This window comes from Schistocerca americana, chromosome X (genome assembly GCF_021461395.2).
Source record: "Schistocerca americana isolate TAMUIC-IGC-003095 chromosome X, iqSchAmer2.1, whole genome shotgun sequence".
Classification (NCBI taxonomy): domain Eukaryota; kingdom Metazoa; phylum Arthropoda; class Insecta; order Orthoptera; family Acrididae; genus Schistocerca; species Schistocerca americana.
In genome coordinates this window covers 433,980,765-434,003,432 of record NC_060130.1, presented here as the reverse complement: position 1 = coordinate 434,003,432, position 22,668 = coordinate 433,980,765, and the positions used below count along the sequence as shown (strand labels likewise).

Here is a 22,668-nt window from a genome sequence, read left to right as displayed (position 1 = left end):
AGGTGTACTCAGGCATTACATTTACGATCCCTAATTCCTTAATTACATATCTTCATTGGGTCCAAGAATTGCTTTTGGTGGTATCCTGATGGCCCTTTTGGGTAGTTTGAGTATGTGTCTGTGTTTTGTATACCTAATGCAAAAAATGATTTCATAGCCATGAATTTAGTGTTCATACTAAATGGATGTGACCATGAGGCACTTACTATGACACATTGATGACAGAACACTTAACAGCATAACACTCTAATGACATCCTGTTTGCTAGTATCTTTTTATGCTTATTCACTTGAGTAGGTAGTTGTCTAAAAACTGGTTGTGTCTGTTACACAGTCCATGCAGTCAACATCTATATTTACTTTGTCTTTATTGTTTTCCCTCTTTAAACTGAAATTCATGTTGGTTGTTTTCCTTTTGTGCGTTGATATTACAGGCCTATCATGTATTTACGAACAGTAATGTCTTGAATATTTTGTTTTCTTTCTGTGCCAGAAGTTCTGATGTCTTTCCTGTTGTTACAGTTTTGCTGCCACTAGCAAAGAGAATTTTTTCTTATGTCTAACTTTTTCTGGAACTGCAATGTATTATCCTAAGATACTGTCCTGAAAGACTTCTATATTAAGATACTTCAAATCTGATAAATGTTTCACAAAAAATGATCCATGGCAAGTAACAGCATCATTATATTATTGAGACCACATCTATTTTTGGGAATTTTATTTGTATCTTTTGCTGAAAACTGGAGAAATACTTATTCACACAACTAATACAGTAGTGTATTCCCTGCAGATTTTTATTGATCTGTCTATATGCTATAGCTGCAACTTTTTGTGTGTCTGTTTCTTTTCTTAATTATGAAACTTAGGAACTCTGGCTTATGCTTAAGGGTATGGGAAGACTGTCTAATCCCTACAGTTCCTCAACTGTTTTTATTGAACAATGCTTCTATTGTGAGTATTTGTGGAATGTCTGTTTAAATAATTTAGGTAACTTGCATTTGCATTGTTTTTGTATACATTTGTACCCTTCTATGGCTGAACAACACCTCTGAAAAATATTGCATTTTGTTTGATGAAAATGGTATTTTGTAGGCCAGCAGTCTGATGGACTTTTTTGAAACCAACATTTGCTTTCACTATTTGAGCAAAATGGTAAGAGCAAACAAGATCTTTTGTAGACATATCACAAAATTCTGTGTCTGTGTTTGTGACCTCATGACCATTTTCAATTTATTTTATTTTTTATTTATCTTTATTCATCCAAGGAACATCTTGCAATCTTATACACTTTGTCAGGGTAATACAGTGCAAATCTGTAGGCCATATTGTACAACACAGCATGCATAATATGCATTATGCAGACAGGACAGGTAGTTTATATGCATAGGACAGGTGGCCTTGATTAAGGAACCATTACAGTATTTGCCATAGCAATCCACAAAAACCATAGAAAACCAAAATTATGATGGCCTGACAGAGCAACTCCATCCTCCTGAATATGAGGTCAGTGTCTTAACACCTCTGACTGATTTGGCAAGTCCCTCTTGTATAATGTTCCTAGATTTACACACAGCTTGTTTCAGATAACGTGCAAATAAAACATAATTTGGTTCTTCTTTGCCGTACACACTGAGAACATCCACTGATGACTCCTGGACTGTTTCCGGTTATGTAAAACATAGTTCTGCTCTCCCCTGCCGCACACACTAATAAGACAACCACCAATGACTCCTAAACTGAGAAGATGCTACTGTGCCCCTTGCACCAATTCAGACTCCATATTCAACAATGTGTCACCACCCACATGAAAAACTAAGCCAATGGACATGGCTATCATGCACTTTACATCTTGACACTTGATTTTTCTTGTCGAAGCAGTAAACAATAAGCATGTACTGAAATGCGACAAGGTGCTGTAGTTACTCCCTTTCACTAGTGTCTACTGCTTTGAGTCCTCTAATTAATCTGTAACTGTGTGATATACATTACCATATTTTTGAAGAATGTTTTGGCTGCCATTTTAAACAGATCTTTTCACTTCCTTTGACAATTTTTAGACAGTTTTATCCCTAGATATAAAATTTTGCCTTGAGTTTTTAGTTTGTTTTTCATGCATAATTGTAACTCCAACCTAGCTGTTCTTACATGATTATGTACAGAACTGTTAGTGCAGTATTGAGTAATATACTCCCTGGTATGCACCAAAGAGTGGTAGATGTTCTCAGTGGTGCAGTAAAGGTGCCTATTTTTTTTAAATAGCCTTTTACAATAAACCTGACTACTACTATCAGTTTAAAATCTGTTCATATTGTGTGTCTTCAATCCCCAGAAAAGAATCCCATTGCTAAGAAGTGAATGTATATAGATGTAGTGTATCACCACAAGACATTGGCTGTTAGAAACAGACGCCAACATTGTAACTGTGTAACATGGTGATGACATTCTTTTTGACAGTATCTTTGTATGTTCACTGCATGTTAGCTGTCAATCAGTGTTCATCTCTAAAAGCATTGTGTTTCATACACAACCTACACATCTATCATGTATGCTTATTTGTGACAGAGCTGCCTCCTCACTTTATGCTAAAATACATACTGTTTGTTTTTATGTTCAACATTAATTTAGTACATGCTGACCAACTGCAGACATCTTTGAGGGTTTTGCATGGTTTCTCTAATAGGAGTTCTGATATTTTATGAGTGACCATAATGTTGCTGTCATCAGTTAAGAGAACTTTTTCTCCATGTCTTACACTGTCTGGAAAGTCATTTGTATATATTAAGACAAGAACTGGACTACCCTAAGGAACAACTATGTTTATGTGTTTCTTATCTGACAGATGTGTGAACGATCTCCATCTTTTGCACCCTGTTTTTTATGCAAAACTGAAACCACTCATTTGAAGTTCCTCTTACACCTAGTGCTTCTGGCTTATGCTATAGTATTTTCTGGTCAATTGTGTCAAACGCCATGGACAAGTCTAAGAAAATGCCTGTAACACAATCACCGCAATCAAGAGCTTCAAGTACCACTTTTGTGACCTCTACAATGGCCAATATTGTACCTCTTTCATTTCTGAAACCAAACTGTGCTTTCTTATGAGATTGTATTTACTCATGTAACTTATCAGTCTCTCTTTCATGACTGCTTCAGTTATTTTTGAGCATGAAGGCAGCAGTGAACCTGGCCTGTAGTTTTCAGTGCTTTCCACATTACCTTTCTTTAGTAAGGTACTTTGGAAAACATGTGAACTAAAGGACTCATTTATTATGTTTATTAATGGGGCTTGTATGCTATCTATGCATGCCTTCAGAACAGAGACATGAACCTCATGCCTGCTGATCTCTTATTTTTTAATTGTTGTACTGTCTTTCTAACTTCAAGCTCTGTTATGAGAAACACCATGATTTTGCTTGCTGTGTAAATCAGTGACCTTGCTACGTGTGTTTTAGGTAGATTTTGCAGCAGCTTCCCCACAGTACCAGTGAAATAATCATTTACAATATTTGCTAATTTCTAAGGACTTCCTGTTATTCTATCCCAATCTTTGATTTGTATGCTATTATACTTGTCTGGCTTTTCCAGTTTCATCTTGTATTACATCCAACACCACTTTGCTTTTATTTTCTGCATTACTCAGTGTGAGGTATATAAAACTGTCTTTGTTACTTCAGTGGCTGTCAGTTCAAAATGTTTATCTACACTAATTGTGGTTAGATCTTCTGTAGCTTTAAAATGTACACCATCTCTGATATAGATACATGATTCCCCACCCTTTAAGGTAGACCTACAGTAGCAACTTGCACATTTATGTAGAATTTTTTGTTCTCTTGTTCCACAGTTGACCAACTGTGAAATGTAAATACGGTGAAAGAGCCGTAGGATATAACTTAATTCATGTGTGGTATTTGTGTTTATAAATACTGTATGTGTCCATATGACAGTATCTTATTTCTGTAATTGAGACTTTTTCCTTAAATTCTGTTGATTTATTAAAAAGGTGTTTACACTACTACCAGGGACCAGTAAGCACAATGTCAATTTACTTCTTTTTGTAAATGTCCATCACTATTAGTTAAATGCCTGATATTTCAAAGTATTTGCCATTACTAACTGCACTAAGATTATGTCTGGCTATAAACTGTATTCCTTTTCTGACATGACGGCATGTGCCTTCGTTGTTTATGGAAACCCTATAATAACAGTGTGTCTTTTCAGATGAGGGTAAATTGTATGTTGGAGTATGGTCATTCCGCATTAATGTTCGGCGATGAACACAGCTGTACTGTTTAAAAACTGAAGCTCAAGTTACTATAATTTTTTTATTTACTGTATGTCTTTTTATGAATCATTATTAGATCTATATGTATACCACTGTTATTTCTCATCATGATGTTTTCCTTTTGGTACCTACAAAGCTTGCCCATTGGTATACCGAAATCTATCCTGATACTTTGAGATTTGTAAGAAACAGAGACCATTAGCTTCTGAACTGACAAAAGTCTCCTTGTGTTCTTAGGTATGCTGTCACAGGTTGTTGTCCATAATTTTCACAGATATTTCAACTCTGAATGGAATGAATAATCCATGTTCCAACATTTTAATGCTAAAAATTCAATAGGTTGTTAATCATCTTCATTAAAATTTTTTGAAACATTCTTATGGATGCGTGTTTCATCAGCAGCCAAAAATGACAGAAACAGTCTCTCTCTCTCTCTCTCTCTCTCTCTCTCTCTCTCTCTCTCTCTCTCTCTCACACACACACACACACACACACACACAGACACACAGACACTTACTTCCTAGCCTTGTAGCCCACCAGAATCAACTATATGAGTAGCAGTATGTAATCTATTGGCTCTTTAGAATTCAGTAAGTGTATCTGACATCTGCAGATAACATATATAAACCGAATGAATATAATATCATATATGCTGGATAGATTTATTGTGTATTCCAACAGTGGATAATCCAAGGTGGAATAATGACAGTATTATAAAAGGGATAGATTGCAAGTCACCTTATAGAGGAGACATTGAGTCACAGGCAAGCACAACAAAAAGACTGCTAAACATGTGAGTTTTCAGCAAAAGGCCTTCTTCGAAAGTAGACAACATACACGCATTTACACAAGCGCAACTCAAAAACATATGACTACCGTCTCTGGCCCCTGAGGCCATACTGCGAGCAACTGTGCATCATGGAAGAAGCAGTCTGGGCAGTGGGGTTAAGGATGAGGCTAGGCTGGGGAGGAAGAGGATTAGCAGAGTGGGGGTGGGTGATGGTAAAGTGCTGTTTGTGGGAGCATGTAGGATTGTGGTGGGAACAGGTAGGGCAGCCAGATGCAATCGGGGGCTATACGAGGGGGAGGGGGGCAGAGAAGGAGGGGAGGGGCAGAGAGAGAGGAAAAGCAGAGAAGTAAAGGGGTGTAAAGGAGATTGTGGGTGCATTGATGGAATAGGAGACTGTTTAGTACTTGAGTGGGAGCAGGGAAGTGGATAGATGGATGAAGGACTGGGACTAATGAAGGTTGAGGCCACGGGGGTTACGGTAACATAAGATATATTGCAGGAACGGTTCCCAAGTGTGCAATTCAGAAAATCTGGTGTTGGTAGGAGGCATCCAGATGGTGCAGGCTGTGAAGCTGTCATGGAAATGAAGAACGTTATGTTGGTAAGCACATTTAGCAACTGGGTGGTCCAGCTATCTTTAACTACACTTTGTTTGTGGCCATTCATGCAGAAATCTTGTTGGTTGTCAAGCCCGCCTAGAATGCAGCACAGTGGATGCAGCTTAGCTTGTAGATCACATGACTGTTTTTACAGGTAGCCCTGCATTCGAAGTGAAAGGTGATGCTTGTGACTGGACTGGAGGTGGTGGGAGGATGTACGGGACAGATCTTGCATCTACGTCTATTACAGGGATGATCCAGGAGACAATGGGTGGGAAGCAGGGGTGGAGTGGAGATGGACGAGGATATTGTGTAGGTTTGGTGGGTGGTGGAATACCACTGTGGGTGGGTGAGAAGGATAGTGGGTAGGATATTCATCATTTCAGGGCACAATGAGAGGTAATTAAAACCATGGCAGAGAATGTGAATTAGTTACTACAGTTCTGGATGGTACTGACTCATGAAGGGAATGCTTGTTTGTGGGACTATGGAAGATGGTGGGTGATTGGAGAGATACGGCACAGGAGACCTGTCCTGTAAAAGGTTGAGAGTGTAATTCCAGCCTGTGAAGGCTCATTGAGACTCTTGGTGTTCTCCATCAGGACCTTAGCTACCTCTCATCATGTCCCGAAAAGAGGAATATTGTACCCACGTTCTTTCCCACCCTTCCTATGCAGGTATTCCACCGCCCACCGAACCTACTCAGTATCCTCATCCGTACCCACTCCACCCCCATTCTCAACCCGTGCCTCATATCCCTGTAATGAACCTAGATGCAAGACCTGTCCCATACATCCTCCCACCCCTATCTATTTCTGTCTAGTTGTAATCATCACCAATCCCATCAAAGGCAGAAAGCTGTCATGTGATCTAAAAGCTGAGCTGTGACCACAGTGCTGTGTTCTGCATGTAAATCACAAACAACAAGCTGTCTGTCCACATGGATGGCCACCACCAAACTGTGGCCAAGAGACAGCTGCACCACCCAGTTGCTGAGCATGCTTCCGATCTCAACGTTCTTCACTTCACCAGATTTTCTGCGTGGCACAGGTGGGAAGTCTCCCTGTAGTATATCCTACATTTCCAAAACATCCACAGTCTCCTCTTTGCCTTCCCTTACTTCTTTCATTTTCAATCCTCCCTCCTTACACCCCCCCCCCCCTTCCTCGTCTTCTAATCTCCCCACTGCACCTAACTTCCCTACCCTGTTCTCACCATGTCCCTACATGCTCCCACAAGCAGCACTTTACCGCCCTCCACAGCTACCTTGCTATCCCTCCCCACTGCACCTAACCTCCACCTTACCCCCACCATCCACACTGCCTCTCCCATCATGCACAGTTGCTCCTAGTGGCCAGTGACAGTGTTCGTGTGTGTGTGTGTGTGTGTGTGTCTGTGATGCTTGCGTGGAAGAATATGTGTTGTCTACTTTAGAAGAAGGCCTCTTGGCCAAAAGCTCACATGTTTAGCAGTCTTTCTGTTGTGCCTGTCTGTGACTCAGCCTCTCTTCTATATGGTGAGCAGCAATATATCCTTCAGTCTTTGTGACATTTTACTTAAATATTCTAATTATGTAGCTGTTGGGGTCACTTTGGAGCTGACCATGTATCAAATTACAAGTATACCTATGTAGTAAGCATCCCTTACTTTACAGATGTAAGTGTTTCTTCCAAAAAGAAATATTTTAGAAATGTGGTTAATACAATGAAATGTCCATGATCCATAGCTTTAAACATATGCTAGGTAAAAGAGAGAATACATTTTGTAAAACCATAAGATATGAGAGAATAAGTTTTGTAATTGAAGACCGCGGTATGTCAGCTCTGTATGTTAGACTTGAGAGTACTGTTTTCTGCCTCTTTGTTATTAAGTTAATAGATTTCAGATATTCTTTTTTAGTGATGAATTGAAAGAAAATTTTTGTTAAAAATAATTGATCCTTTTAATATTTCTGTTCAGCATCACATATATGTGACTACACTAAATGTCTGAGCTGTACTGCTTTGACTGTGTGTTTTTATGACCTCTTGGTTTTTATTGATGAGGCCAGTGAGTGATGAGATTCAATGCATTTTTCTAGATTATTATGTTTATATGTAAAGTAAGTTAACAGAATTCCTCATTATATTACACAAGAAGCTCTGAGGTTGGCAGAAGCTAGAAGTTTTGTGTAGCTCTTTACATAGCTGCCATTCAGTTACTTGAATTATGGGCATCAGAGTTTTTTTGCAAGGCATCATTGTTGACCTGCTTTCATTCAGTGATAAATTTGTTTTCTCATCATTTGTTGAACATGAGTGTTTTTGCTGTTCTCTCCTAGGAGTGGTCCACTGTTGCTAGCCTGATCAATGTTGTGCACATCTGGTTTCCTTCACATTTTGATAGACAGATGCTTCCTTTTTCCTCCAGGTCTCTAATGCTTCTAAAATGGCACAGTTTAGGACTAGCTAGGTTCCAATAACATTCTTGACAGTTTGTATGTGATCACTACTTGGCAACAGTATTCTAGAAGAGTACTGATTTTGCTTCCCTTGTCAATTTTTGCATTTTGTCTAGTGTAAGATATGTCACAATAGAACATTCCTCATTTTCTTACGTGGACGTTCTCTATAATATTGTGTATAACATATCCTCTGTGTGAAAATGAAATTTTTAGTGATCCCCAGAAGTGTGTAAACTATTTAATAGCCACTTTCCTCAGTTAAGATTTTTTAAATGTTTATATCATGCTGAAAATAAGAATTAAGTCACACTATGTTCATTTTATCAGTTACTAAAACAGGTCACTATGGATTAGAAATCTCATCTCTTTGTGAGGCTACGATTCAGAAATTTTTATATTAGTTCATTCAACTTTTCTAATTTATGTTTATCTTTTGTGGTTACTACTTTGTTGCTGTTTATTTTTATTTCAATATCTTTTTGAATGTGATTTGCATCTAGGAAACATTTGTTGAACTTAATGCTAAGAATCAGTATTCCTAGAAATGTATAGCAGTATGTTTTAATTAGTAAAATATAGATAGGGTGAAGTAAAGATTTTATCACAACAGACAAGCATGCAGTACTTCTACAAGCTAGTATTGGAAGACAGTTTTGTCCTGAAGGAAACAAATAAGATGAAAATTAAACTTGCATAGACAAGAGCATATTCAGAACCTGTTATAGGAGAGGAAGGTAGGGGACTCAGTACATATTAATTTTTTGGAAGGGGGAGGGTTGGAGAAAATAAAGCACAATTTCTTACAAAATAAAACTTGAAACTGTTGGAAAATGTGTTTATTAATCACTTAACATATTTAAAAGAGGAAAGGCTAATCTTAGCTTTCAGAACTACTAGTTCCTTCCTCAGGGAGGAAAGAGGTATTGGTTCTGGAAGGTTAGAAAGGAGGGGGAGTTAATTCAGATCACACGCCAATTCTTAAGCTGGCATTTGGTTTTGATACAAATTTGGTTCTCTTAAGCTAGCACATATGCTGATGTAACTTTAATTTCACTTATCCTTGTCTACTTAATATTAGAACAGATGGTGTTAACCCTTTAACATTACAATTTTTGGAAAGGTTATGTTTCAAAGTTTAGTAATTTCCTTTATAAACAACAAACACAGTTTATTAAAAGATATTCCTATCTGTGATGTGAACACATTGTGCAAATTCTTGCTTCCTTTTCTTCCTTTGCAAATGGTGGAGTAAGTGATGGGAATTGCCATTTAACCAATGATAGGCATTGCTGCTTGGAAGAAAATGACCTATTTTTTCATGTCAACTCATCTTTTTTGATATTTTGAAGTTATCTTTTCAATAACAGCAATATGGAAATCACATGCATTCTTCTTCTTACTACATTGTGTATTGGAGAAGACAAACACATTCCATAAAGCAAGTTTCGTTAGATTGAAAAATACCATCTTATAGTGATACCCCATGATTGCTGTTACCTTTGAAACCTCTCTAAAACTTGTATTTAAAGGTTTACTATTGGGTAATAGTAGTCAAGATACATGCCTCTTTCGCTCAAACTGCTGTTACTTTACATTACTGAAATACAGCAATTTTCCCCTACATCGGCTTTGTATCACAAAATTATCAAGGCATTCGTCTTCTATATGAGCTCCCAGTTCCACACATATGAACCCTATGAAAAATAAGTTGATCTGCAAGTTGAGGAGCAGTGTATTATTATCCATACTAACATAATACAATGCATTTGAAACATGTTCTGTTCATCTTTAGGCATTTATACATACATACAGGGAAATGTTATTTAAAAATAAACATTCTTACACAAGATTAATCTAGAACTCTTTGTCCATTCTTTGTTACTGTAGTGGCTGGTGTGGCATTTTGGGGGGAGGAGGGGGGGCAGTGGATGGCTAGAAATCGAAATCGGTGATTTTTATTGTGCATTCTGTCTTGTTGAAGTGATGCACAATGCATCAGTTATTATGGAGAATTATTTATTGGTATCATGAATTGCCAGCAGATACAATGACACCATTGATATTGCTGTTTATTGGTCTTGAATACTATTTGTTGGAACTTACAAAACCTTATTGACTTACAACAATTAAGAAGACTTTGGGTAAAGCTGTCTGTTATATACAGTGCATTGAAGATGATTATTGTTCCTTAATTCATTTTAGTAGTTGACTTGGTGTTCTTTTCCTAGCAAGCATTTTATCTTCTGTGATATTTGAGGAACAGTGTCAGACCCACTGAAAGCATCAAAATAAATCAAGATTTAAAAGCAATGTCTTGTCAACTATTTATCATATATTAATTGGAACATAGAAAGACTGGATAAAAGCATAAATTCCCAATTCCAGTTATGTGTCTTAAGAAACAGTAAGAATGAGAGTGTCCAAAATTACGATGTACATAAACAAATATTTCAGTTAAGTGTCGTACATCTCTCCTTTTAAGCCAGATAGAAACATGATGGCCTAAACATTGAAAATTGACAACAAAAAATGAATAGGAGAGGGCACCTGAGCATATGAGGAGGATAGTTTGTCTAGTTTTGTAGCTGCTCTGAAAGTTGGTACCACAAGAAAAGCCTGTAGTGACACACTTTGTTGTATTCAGAACACCTGTAGAAGACAATGAGAATTATTGCCAATGTAATATGCTGAATAGACTAAATGACACAACTGCATAAATGCGAACTTCTATTCATGTTCCTTTGAGTTGTTTTAGCTAACTTATTCTGTACCATTGAGAGCAAGGAGAGTTTTGTCTTTATCAATTTTTCTATATTCTTGAATTGCATATATGTGTACATTTAATGACAAAGTCATGTCTGACAACCGTGTTAAGATGACTGATAGGTTGTGTATGTACTGGGATGCCTTAGTGATGTCTAATGGCCCACATCTGTTGAAAGATGGCTAGGTTAAAATGTAGGGAAAAGTCGTGGCTTTGCTTCATGTTATGCCATTGTGTATTTAGTTTTCAATGACAGTGTATAGTTCATATTACCCTTCCCCCCTCAAAAAAAGGAAACTGATCTTTCAGTTATTGCAAATTTCCTTTAAAAACCACATCATGCTTGACAGAAAACACATGAAAATTCTTCATGTTGTTATTTCCAGTTTTCCAAGTGAATGCAAGCATAACTGAAAATTTCAGTACAGGTAATATCATAAGAATATTATTCCCATCAGTATGTGGAAGAGGTATTTCTTTAATATACTGTCCAGTCACATTAATGTGACCACATGTTAAAATCCTGTATAACCACCTTTTGCAGTGCATAACACAGCCAGATGTGCAAAAAGAGAGTCAGTGAGGTTCTGGAAGGTACCAACAAGGATGTGGAGCCATGCCAACTCCAGTGCTGTGGCCAACTGCACCAAGTTTCTCAGTTGAGGATCCATGGCCCATAGCAGTGTAACATGTTGCATTTCCTTCTGGTAGATGCCAACATGCCGAGGAAAAACAAACTACATAAGGGTGAACATTGTCCCCAAGGATAGATTCATTCTCGTTCTGATCTATTGTGCCTTCCAGAGAGACGAGATCACCCAGGGTATGCCACAAAAATATTCCCCAGACTATAGTGCTCCCTCTCTGGTCTGGTCCCTTCTGACGATTGTTGCAGGGTGTTTGCTTTCAATCTGATGCAGCATAAAATGTGATTCATCTGAAAAGGCCACCTGTCCCCACTCAGTGGATGTCCAGTTATGGTACTAGTGTGCAAATTCCCACCTTTGTTGCAAATGAACAGCATTCTGCATGGGTGAATGAGCCAATTGTGCCTGCTGTGGAGGCCCATACAAAGCAATGTTTGCTGGATGGTTATTGTGGAGACACTGTTCATAGCCCCTTGGTTCATCAGGATGGTCAGTTGCTTAACAGTTGCATGTCTATTTGCTCATACATATCTTCACAGCTGTCATTAACCCATGTATCTATGGCCTGTGGTATGCCACAGTTGTCTCAGTGCCAGTTTTGGATAGTGCCATTTTGCCATACACAGTGTAATTTAACCATGGCAGCAAGCAAACAGTTAACAAACTTAGCCATTTCAGAAATGCTTTGTCTCTTATCCCGAAAGCAAATGATCATGCCCTTTTGAACATCACCCAAATTGCTCTGTTTCCACATTATGACAATGACTGAACTGTTTTCTGCATCCCCTGACACTATTTATATACCTTTCACTGCTAGTGCTGTTACCTGCCATCTGTGTGTGGTTATTGCATGTTGATGTCAATCATAGGCATTGGTTTCATTAATGTGGCTGGACCATGCATATGAACCATCATGAAAATGTGTGCAAGAAACATTCCTTTATAACAGTGTGAGAATCTTCTAGAGAAATAGATATTACATACGTCTGTTTTAATTTAGAAATAATGACAGAATGCCAGAGTCACTCAACTAATGAATGTATGATCCACAGGTACTGGTCATCGCTGCGCAATCTTGTGATATCCTTGTTGAATTCGATGCGCTCCATCATCTCACTTCTGTTCCTGCTCTTCCTGTTTATCCTTATTTTTGCCTTACTTGGTATGCAGTTGTTTGGTGGTCAATTTAATTTTGAAGATGAGACACCACCCACAAACTTCAACACATTTCCTATTGCTCTACTGACAGTCTTCCAAGTAAGTAGCCTTTCTTTAAATAAGAAAGAATATAATTTATGAACATTTGTCATTTATTATTTATTGTTGTGTGAAGCTTGGTTTTTTATAATTGTATAAAGGCGAAGTATAATAATTTGTCATATTTCTCATTTTATCAAAAGCATAGAGACGGTCTTAAGGTGATGTTCTAGGAAAACTCATTAATTGGTGTTTTGGGTTTATATGAGTGCTAGCAGGAAACAAGAAGCACCCAGAAGGGGAGAAGGGTATGTAATAAAACTTCATGGTTTGAAAGGGTATGTGATGTTATTTAAGTAATTACAAAATTGAGTCAAATTTAGAAAGAACTCAGCAGTATGATCCCACTTACACGTATGACGTTGCACAGGCTCCGGCCCAAATGCACGCACTGATTTTGTGGGAAAGGGTGTCATCAAGCTATTGAACCCTCTTCTAAGACAAACTGTCGACAACTGTTGTAACTGGTCGTTGATATTCTGGATACTGGCACTAAGACAACAGTTGATGTCCAAGCTGGTATGACAAATTTTCTATCAAGGAGAGACCTGGGGATCTTGCTGGCCACTGAAGCATCTCAACATCATGCAGACAGTTCATAGAGACATGTACCATGTATGGACATGTGTTGTCCTGTTGAAAAATGACACCATGATACTGACACATGAGAAGTAACACACGAGGATGCAGGATGTCCATGATGTACTGTTGTGCTGTCAGAGCTCTCTCAGTCACTAAAAGCTCTAACCTGAAGTCATACCTGATGGCTCCTCACACCATGATACTAGGAGTAACACTGCTGCGCCTCTCTAAAACATTGGAAAAAATTGACATCTCCCGAGGCCACCACCATACTCACCGGTAATGGTCGTGGTGGTAAGATAAGGTTGACTGGAACCTTTACGGCAAGTTTGCATGCCCACATGTTTCCATGCAGTGTGACATCATGCCACCAGCATGTCTGAATACCCTGAGAATCTGGATATTGCACATTTTGACCAGTAAGCCAAAAGGAGACCAACCTTGAGGTCCCTTTAAAACTCTGTTAGGTGCTGATAACACTGTCTCACATGAGTATGCAGCATCTTTGTGTCCTTCACAGTGATCAATCAATATCTGATGCTATTTATGCCCCTTTTATATCAAACCAGACCTGGTAACAGCACTAAACATGGACAACTTTAATGCACTGTGGTGATCATTGTGTCTGTGACAGAGAATGACCCCTCTAATCATTTACATACTCACTAATGGTATGTATGTGTATGAAGTTGTGAGCCCCATCCGTAAAGTAAATTTCCCTGGTGTCATGAACCGAAAAAGAACAGAGTTGAAAGATTTATTGTGACAGATACAGGAAGCATTGATCTGTTTTTCGATATATTCACCATTGGAATACAGACATTGCAGTAATGAAACACTGCACCAGTTATTGCTCAGCACAATGCATTTCAAGAATCATTCTCATAGTCAAATGCAAATTGCAAATATTTGCAATTGACAGTGAGATTAAATTCTTGAAACATGTTCTAAGCATGAAAAATACACAGCTAGTGCAGTCTTTCATTATTTAAATCATGAATGATACAGCTGCAGGCTTTCCAAAAACATTGACTATGATGAACTGACATTTTGTTGAGTGGGACCAAATTCAGACATTTCTTGTCCCTTAGGACCAACTGTTGTATGCCAGTTTCACAGAAGTTTGCCAATTGGAACTGTATCTACTGTCTGACAACAATCTCTCCCTCTCATTCAGTTTAATAATGCTGACTCTGACCAAACAGGAAATTCATAAAGTTCTGAAACAGATGGAAATAACTGGGTGTGAGGTTCAGGCTGTAGGGTGGATGGTCAAATTTCTCTCAGCCGAGTGTTTGCAGGAGCTCTGTTGTTCAAATGGCTCTGAGCACTATGGGACTTAACATCTGTGGTCATCAGTCCCCTAGAACTTAGAACTACTTAAACCTAACTAACCTAAGGACATCACACACATCCATGCCCGAGGCAGGATTCGAACCTGCGACCGTAGTAGTCGCACGGTTCCGGACTGAGCGCCTGAACCGCTAGACCACCGCGGCCGGCTGCTCTGTTGTCCATCAGGCCATCTGTGGTTGACCATTATTCTGCAGCAAGACAACATAGGCGCTAAGAATACCATGCCACTTTTCTAAGTGGACCTTTGCAATTTCTGCATTGTTTTGCAGTAATGCTCATCATTCACCATCTCACATCTGGTCAGGAGTTCGATGAGGAGAACTACCTGACTGTCCCAGAACAAAAAACACAGCACTTTTTGCATCAACACAGATGTGAAATGTGCATATAGCATTGTTGACCAGGAGCCCCTGGTGCAACTCTTTTTATTTGATGCCACTTCAGCAACTTGCTCATGGATGATAATGAAATGTTCTAAGGACAATGTTCTAAGGACAAATCTCTCTCTCTCTCTCTCTCTCTCTCTCTCTCTCTCACACACACACACACACACACACACACACACACACACGCACACACACACACACACACACAGACACACAGAGTTCTGAGCAGAGAAAATCCCTCACCCGGCCAGGAATCAAAACCAGCCCCCTGTGACGGAGAGTCAACGACATAGATTACAAGGCCAAAAGCCGCTGACTGTGCCAACACAATCTACATGAATTTCATCTTGCAGGTAGAGTTACTGCCATGCTGCTTGGTTTGTAGGGTTTTGTGTGGAACCAACAACTCGTCACCTTCGATGATCCAGTCTAGAAATTCACCACCGTCATCATGTTACCACTGTTGAAAAGTCAGAAGTGTCCTAATGGGCTTTGCTTTGTGTTCTGGAGTCAGTTGCTTCAGTACCCACCTGCTGCACAATTTCTGGAACAACAGGTGCTCTGAGACAATTCCATGCAACAAGGATTCGTGCATATTTGGGAACTGCCTGCTGAGTTTCATTGAGTGTGAAGTGATGGTTTGCCATAATGCATTCCTGCACAAGCTCTACAAGGTCTCCTGTAATGGTGGATGACCTCCCACTGCGCTCCTCAGTTTGGCAACCAGATTGGTTACCTGGTGCAAAGTCTCTACACCAGTGATGCGTCGTGTTCTTTCTCATGACATTAGGACCATAGACATGACATAACTGATGATGAATTTCAATTGATGCTGTGTTTCATGCATTCAGAAACTTTATCACCAAGTGCATTTTACACACAGTGGAAGCTGGAGCACGAGCCTCCACTTTCAACCGCTGCCTCAAAGCTTCTGTGAGACCTTCGGGAGTTCCTTTAGCACATGTTCAATATCACATCACTACTGTATCACATACACTCAGTCGCTTTGAGCAACATATGATTTGCTAGTTTTGGTACGACATGAAAACTTACTTTATGAATGTGTCGCATTGACATCCAACCATGACTTCTGGGTGGTTCACTTTCTTTGGCAGGCAGAGTAACTTCTAAAAACACTCAAACATTTTTTTAGGTTATACCTCTAACTTTCTTTCAGAAAAAGGCTATTTTGACTTTACTAAGTTTTTGAAAATAAACACTAGTGTAATCATTAATATTTTTTTTTAGATATAAGACTCTCAAATGTGCCACTTAACGTAAAAATTATGAATCTTGTAGACAGGTAGTATATGTGTCTGGCAGAATTTCTGGGAAATGAGCTACCGCGTCGGTATTAGATGTTACTGCTTTCAGGATTCCTACTTTTTGCCAGCAGTTAGTTCATACAGTACTTCAAACCTTTGCAATGTTTCTTCAGACAGATTATCATTAGCCTGAATAACATATTTTTTGTCTGTTTCAGCATTTTTTGACTCATCAGTGCTGTGAACTTTATTGTCAATAAATATACAATATGCTTAGAAATTTATGCTGGGGTATTCATCTTGAATGGACTCCATTGTTGCATTTATCTAGAAATTATTACTGTCATTAGAATGTTATCATTAATCACAGTTGCTATATGAAGAATCATTGCTCTTTCAATGTCTTTCTTCTACAATTTGTTGCTAACACATTCATTTACTTGCAGAAAGTGTAGTAATGATTATTCAGTGTATAGTTGGTGGAAAACATGTTGTTATTCTGTTTACTTATGATACCGTATTTCCTCATACTAATTTGGAACATACATCTACCAAAGCTCAAGTGAGACACATATTTCAGATAAAAATTCTAAGACCTCTACTTCATATTTCATGAGAAACTATCTCTCTACTATGAAGCATGCTCTTTTTGTTTCTATTTCTTCCAACAAGAGCTTCCCCTTTCATACTTTTTTTCAGAATTTTATCTTCCTTTCCCCTTCATTTGTTATTGCACCATATCTGTATCATCTGCTTGTTATTGAATAAAGGCTACCTACAGTTATTTATGTGAGTATGTGGTAGTGTTGCCTGAAGCGAGTTTTGTACACAGTGTGAAAATGAATTAGCCCACAAAATCATCAAAATACTCTTAAGACTTTTCTCTTCTTTCCCATCCTTATGTGAGTGCAAGCACAGTGTTCACCTTCTGTATTTAAGTATCAGTTCAGCATTTATTCCCACCCCACATGTAAGATTTCATTTTTTGTTGTATTTTATTAAATTTACATATTCTTCCCTCAAAATAGTCTGTAATGGGAGACCAAATTTAAGTAGAGTAACAAGAAAAATGTTTATTGACTCAGAATAATGGAAATAAGGGGTAACATTTCTTATTCTACAGGGTGTTACAAAAAGGTACGGCCAAACTTTCAGGAAACATTCCTCACACACAAAGAAAGAAAATATGTTATGTGGACATGTGTCCGGAAACGCTTACTTTCCATGTTAGAGCTCATTTTATTACTTCTCTTCAAATCACATTAATCATGGAATGGAAACAGACAGCAACAGAATGTACCAGCATGACTTCAAACACTTTGTTACAGGAAATGTTCAAAAATGTCCTCCGTTAGTGAGGATACATGAATCCACCTTCCATCGCATGGAATCCCTGATGCGCTGATGCAGCCCTGGAGAATGGCATATAGTATCACAGCCGACCACAATACGAGCACGAAGAGTCTCTACATTTGGTACCGGGGTTGCGTAGACAAGAGCTTTCAAATGCCCCCATAAATGAAAGTCAAGAGGGTTGAGGTCAGGAGAGCGTGGAGGCCATGGAATTGTTCCGCCTCTACCAATCCATTGGCCACCGAATCTGTTGTTGAGAAGCGTACGAACACTTCGACTGAAATGTGCAGGAGCTCCATCGTGCATGAACCACATGTTGTGTCGTACTTGTAAAGGCACATGTTCTAGCAGCACAGGTAGAGTATCCTGTATGAAATCATGATAATGTGCTCCATTGAGCATAGGTGGAGGAACATGGGTCCCAATCAAGACATCACCAACAATGCCTGCCCAAACGTTCACAGAAAATCTGTGTTGATGACGTGATTGCACAACTGCGTGCGGATTCTCGTCAGCCCACACATGTTGATTGTGAAAATTTACAATTTGATCACGTTGGAATGAAGCCTCATCCATAAAGAGAACATTTGCACTGAAATGAGGATTGACACAATGTTGGATTAACCATTCGCAGAAGTGTACCCGTGGAGGCCAATCAGCTGCTGATAGTGCCCGCACATGCTGTACATGGTACGGAAACAACTGGTTCTCCCGTAGCACTCTCCATACAGTGACGTGGTCAACGTTACCTTGTACAGCAGCAACTTCTCTGACGCTGACATTAGGGTTATCGTCAACTGCAAAAAGAATTGCCTCTTCCATTGCAGGTGTCCTCGTCATTCTAGGTTCTCCCCAGTCACGAGTCATAGGCTGGAATGTTCCGTGCTCCCTAAGATGCCAATCAACTGCTTCAAACGTCTTCCTGTTGGGACACCTTCGTTCTGGAAATCTGTCTCGATACAAACGTACCGTGCCACGGCTATTGCCCCGTGCTAATCCATACATCAAATGGGCATCTGCCTACTCCGCATTTGTAAACATTGCACTGACTGCAAAACCACGTTCGTGATGAACACTAACCTGTTGATGCTACGTACTGATGTGCTTGATGCTAGTACTGTAAACAATGAGTCGCATGTCAACACAAGCACCGAAGTCAACCATACCTTCCTTCAATTGGGCCAACTGGCGGTGAATCGAGGAAGTACAGTACATACTGACGAAACTAAAATGAGCTCTAACATAGAAATTAAGCGTTTCTGGACACATGTACACATAACATCTTTTCTTTATTTGTGTGTGAGGAACGTTTCCTGAAAGTTTGGCTGTACCTTTTTGTAACACCCTGTATAAATGCATTAATAAGGGTCATACGAGAACTAAATCTACAACATTTTCCAATATGAAAATATTATAATTGAAGTAGACTGATATGTGAAATATCATATTCTAGATAACAGAAGTGCAGAGTGTAACTAAAAATGAAACAGAATTAAGTGTCTTTTGTGGTAACAATGAAAACTGTTTGGCACATTATATGTAGTCAATCTGTGCATGTTCTTAAATGATTAAAAGTTTCTGTAACAGTGTAGTGTTATATCGTGTAAGTTTCTGTATTTTATTTTTGATATGCTGTCATATCTAGCATTCTGCCCTGAACCATTGATTTTTAAGTTCACTTCAGGAAAATAATTCTAAGAGAATTTTATACTTTGAACCTTAGTAAACAGCACACACTTATTTATTTTTATCAATAATTAAACTGCTGATATTTAATGATACTTATTCATTTATTTTTTGACAATAGCATATGTTTATTTCTGAAGACAAAATGCTAAAAATTAATTAATGAAAAAATGTGCTGTAAGGAAACTAATCTGTTTTCATATCATCTCTGGATGATACTTACGATAAGACTAATTTACATTTCAGATTCTTACTGGTGAGGACTGGAATGAAGTGATGTATCAAGGAATTCGTTCTCAGGGTGGAAATAGTGGTGGTATGATCTACTCACTTTATTTTATCATTTTGGTTCTGTTCGGAAACTATACACTGCTGAATGTGTTCTTGGCCATTGCTGTTGACAATCTGGCCAATGCACAAGAACTGACTGCAGCAGAAGAAGAGCAAGAAGAGGAAGATAAAGAGGTAAGAACTCTTAACATATCTGTGGTGATGGAAAAACAGTGTAGTTGTAACAAATTTCATGAAGTGTATAGGATTACTTTGTATGTATTGTAGTGTGACAGTACTTCACACATGTGGCAACAATAGATTGTAGAGGTTCATGTGTTCAAATGCCCTTGTGAGGGCAATTGAGGAGCTACTTGATTCAGAAGTAGTGGCCCTGGTCATGAAAACTGACAGTGGCTGGGAGAGCAGTGTGCTGACCACATGCCCCTCCAGATCCACATCCAGTGATGCCTATCAGCTGAGGATAACACAGCGGTTGGTCAGTAGCATTGGGCCTTTCAAGGCCTGTTTGGCCAGTGTTGTGTGTTCAGATGTTGACACAGTGTGCTAAAAGCGTGACAAGTTGTCTGCTCCAAATGGTTCAAATGGCTCTGAGTACTATGGGACTTAACTTCTGAGGTCATCAGTCCCCTAGAACTTAGAACTACTTAAACCTAACTAACCTAAGGACATCACACACATCCATGCCCGAGGCAGGATTCGAACCTGCGACTGTAGCGGTCGCACGGTTCCAGACTGTAGCGCCTAGAACCGCTCGGCCACTCCGGCCGGCTGTCTGCTCCCATAGCATGTCCATGTCACCTGTGCTGTAAACTGAAATTCACAATATTTTGAGCAGCATATACTTCATGTGCATGACAAAATAAAGACCCCCCCTCAGGTACTGTGGGCTTGTTAATAGAGACATTGATGGTACCAATTGGCAACTATCCATCTTGTCAAATGAATAACTTCAATTTAACCCACATTGTTGGGCAGGTAGGTAAAAGTTGCTATAGAGGTGGACATCACATCCCAGAATAGATTACCCAACATTATAATGGACTTTATGGTCTGTGATTCTATTTGGTTTCATGGAAATTTTATAGATTTCGAACTGTTAGTAGTAGCTGCACCAGGGAAGTTACAGGGACCTAAGCAATATGTGTCCTTTGGCGCATTCCAAGTCCTGTGTTTCAACAAGAGGTTTGTGTATTATCTCATTCCACTTCCTCTCCCTTCTTTCTGTCATGTCCATTGCTGCTAGCACTCTTAGTTTAAACCTACCTTCCCATAATTTGTATTTATTATTGTATTTATCGCGAAAGAATGTCAATTGTGTGGTTTTGCGTACACTACTATAATTTCTAAATGTAATGTTCTATATTAGATGTAACTTTAACATACTTATTGTAATATATGTAATATAAAATAAATATAGTACCTAGTTAGATGTAAGAGAGGGCCTGCTGGTCCTAGTCTTGTCAATTTAAATAAATCAATAAATAAATCCACATATCATAAGTAATTTTCAAGACTCCTTTGCATGACAAAATCATTTCTTCTGTGACCAACTTGGTTTATTTGACATGTTAACTGTGGATGCACTGGATAGCGAACAATAAAGCAAGGAACCTTCCCATAAGTTTATCTTTTCAGAACAATAAGAAGATATTATCATGAAATATGACAAATTATTGATTCCATTGTTCATATCAGAGTTATTTCTAGTAGCATTTTTCTTTTTTTGGGGTGGGTGGGGGTGGGGGGGATATTTGAGTGTTAAATGGGGAAAGGCAGGTATGTGTTCCGGTTTGCAACACTAATCCATCCCTTCTTCCTATTTACCTAGTCATGTGGCTACTTTTTAATAAGCTGCAAAAATGAACTAATGGTCTTTATTCACAACAGACACAGGCTGCCCACTTTGCACTGTTTCTCACTTAATTCTCTACTGGTAAAAAAGAGAATTTACTTCTAAACTGAAAACTGAGTTAGGAAGTTCCCAATACTTTGCAGGTTTGAAATATTATAACATTTTCAGAATAACACTGTCTATATTTGATTTCTGTGTCCCTTAAATCCATTATTTTGGTTTGACTATGAGCAAAAGCTATCTGTTGATGGATACAGCCTGCACTGTTTCAGTCTTCATATGCTGTATGGCATTAACACTGAGAACATACTTCTTTACTATGTTGTAAATGTCGCTTGTAGTACTCTGCACTAGGCCACGCTGGACATCCCATTGTAGCTGATTACTGTGCTCCACTGAAAGAACCTCAGCTCTATTTGGCCATCACTTCAAACCCAATGTCGATAGCCTAATATCCTTTACCAAGGGCATGAACCACTTCCTTCATTGCCTCTCCATTGTCCCCACTACGTTGCAACATGGTTCCTTGGCATGTCACTGTTGACGCCACCTCCCTATACACCAACATCCTCATGTGCGTGGCCTCGAAACATCAGACACTAAGCACTATCACACCCAAGATCATGCTCATTCCACAATAACCACCTCATTCCTAATGCATGTTACCACTTATATCCTAAATCACAACTACTTTTCCTATGAGGGGAAGATATATTAACAAATCTGCTTCACAGTCATGGCACCTTATATGTCAGCCCGTGTGGATGACCTGGAGGAAATCTTCCTAGCCATGCACGATCCTAAACCCCTGGTGTTGTGCAGGTTAACTGTTGATCTCCTATGTACTGTGTCCTATCTCCTTCACTTGGTCGTCACTAGCTCAGTGTGCCAAATTTCTTGATATTGACCTCCGCCTCTCTGATGGCTCCATAGGGACCTCCATCCATTTAAAGCCTCCAACTGTCAACAATACTTCCACTTTGATAGATAAATAAAAAGCCTAATAAGTTTCTCTCATGTACCTTAAACAGCACATCTGCAGTAATAAGCAATCCCTTTCCCATTATGCTGAAGCCCTTCACAGACAAGCACCAACCTTCAAACTCTGTTCAT

The 22,668-nt window shown here is 38.9% G+C and overlaps 1 protein-coding gene across 1 annotated transcript in view; it reads left to right on the top strand.

The window, feature by feature from the left end:
• Positions 1-22,668, top strand: part of LOC124556062 (voltage-dependent calcium channel type A subunit alpha-1) — a gene marked incomplete at its 3' end in the record, with an annotated part of 507,834 nt that overhangs the window by 234,102 nt on the left and 251,064 nt on the right. Inside the window, exons 15-16 of the mRNA XM_047130091.1 lie at positions 12,577-12,781; positions 19,656-19,874. Coding sequence (XP_046986047.1) covers positions 12,577-12,781; positions 19,656-19,874 — 424 coding nt within the window. The remainder of the gene's footprint in view (positions 1-12,576; positions 12,782-19,655; positions 19,875-22,668) is intronic.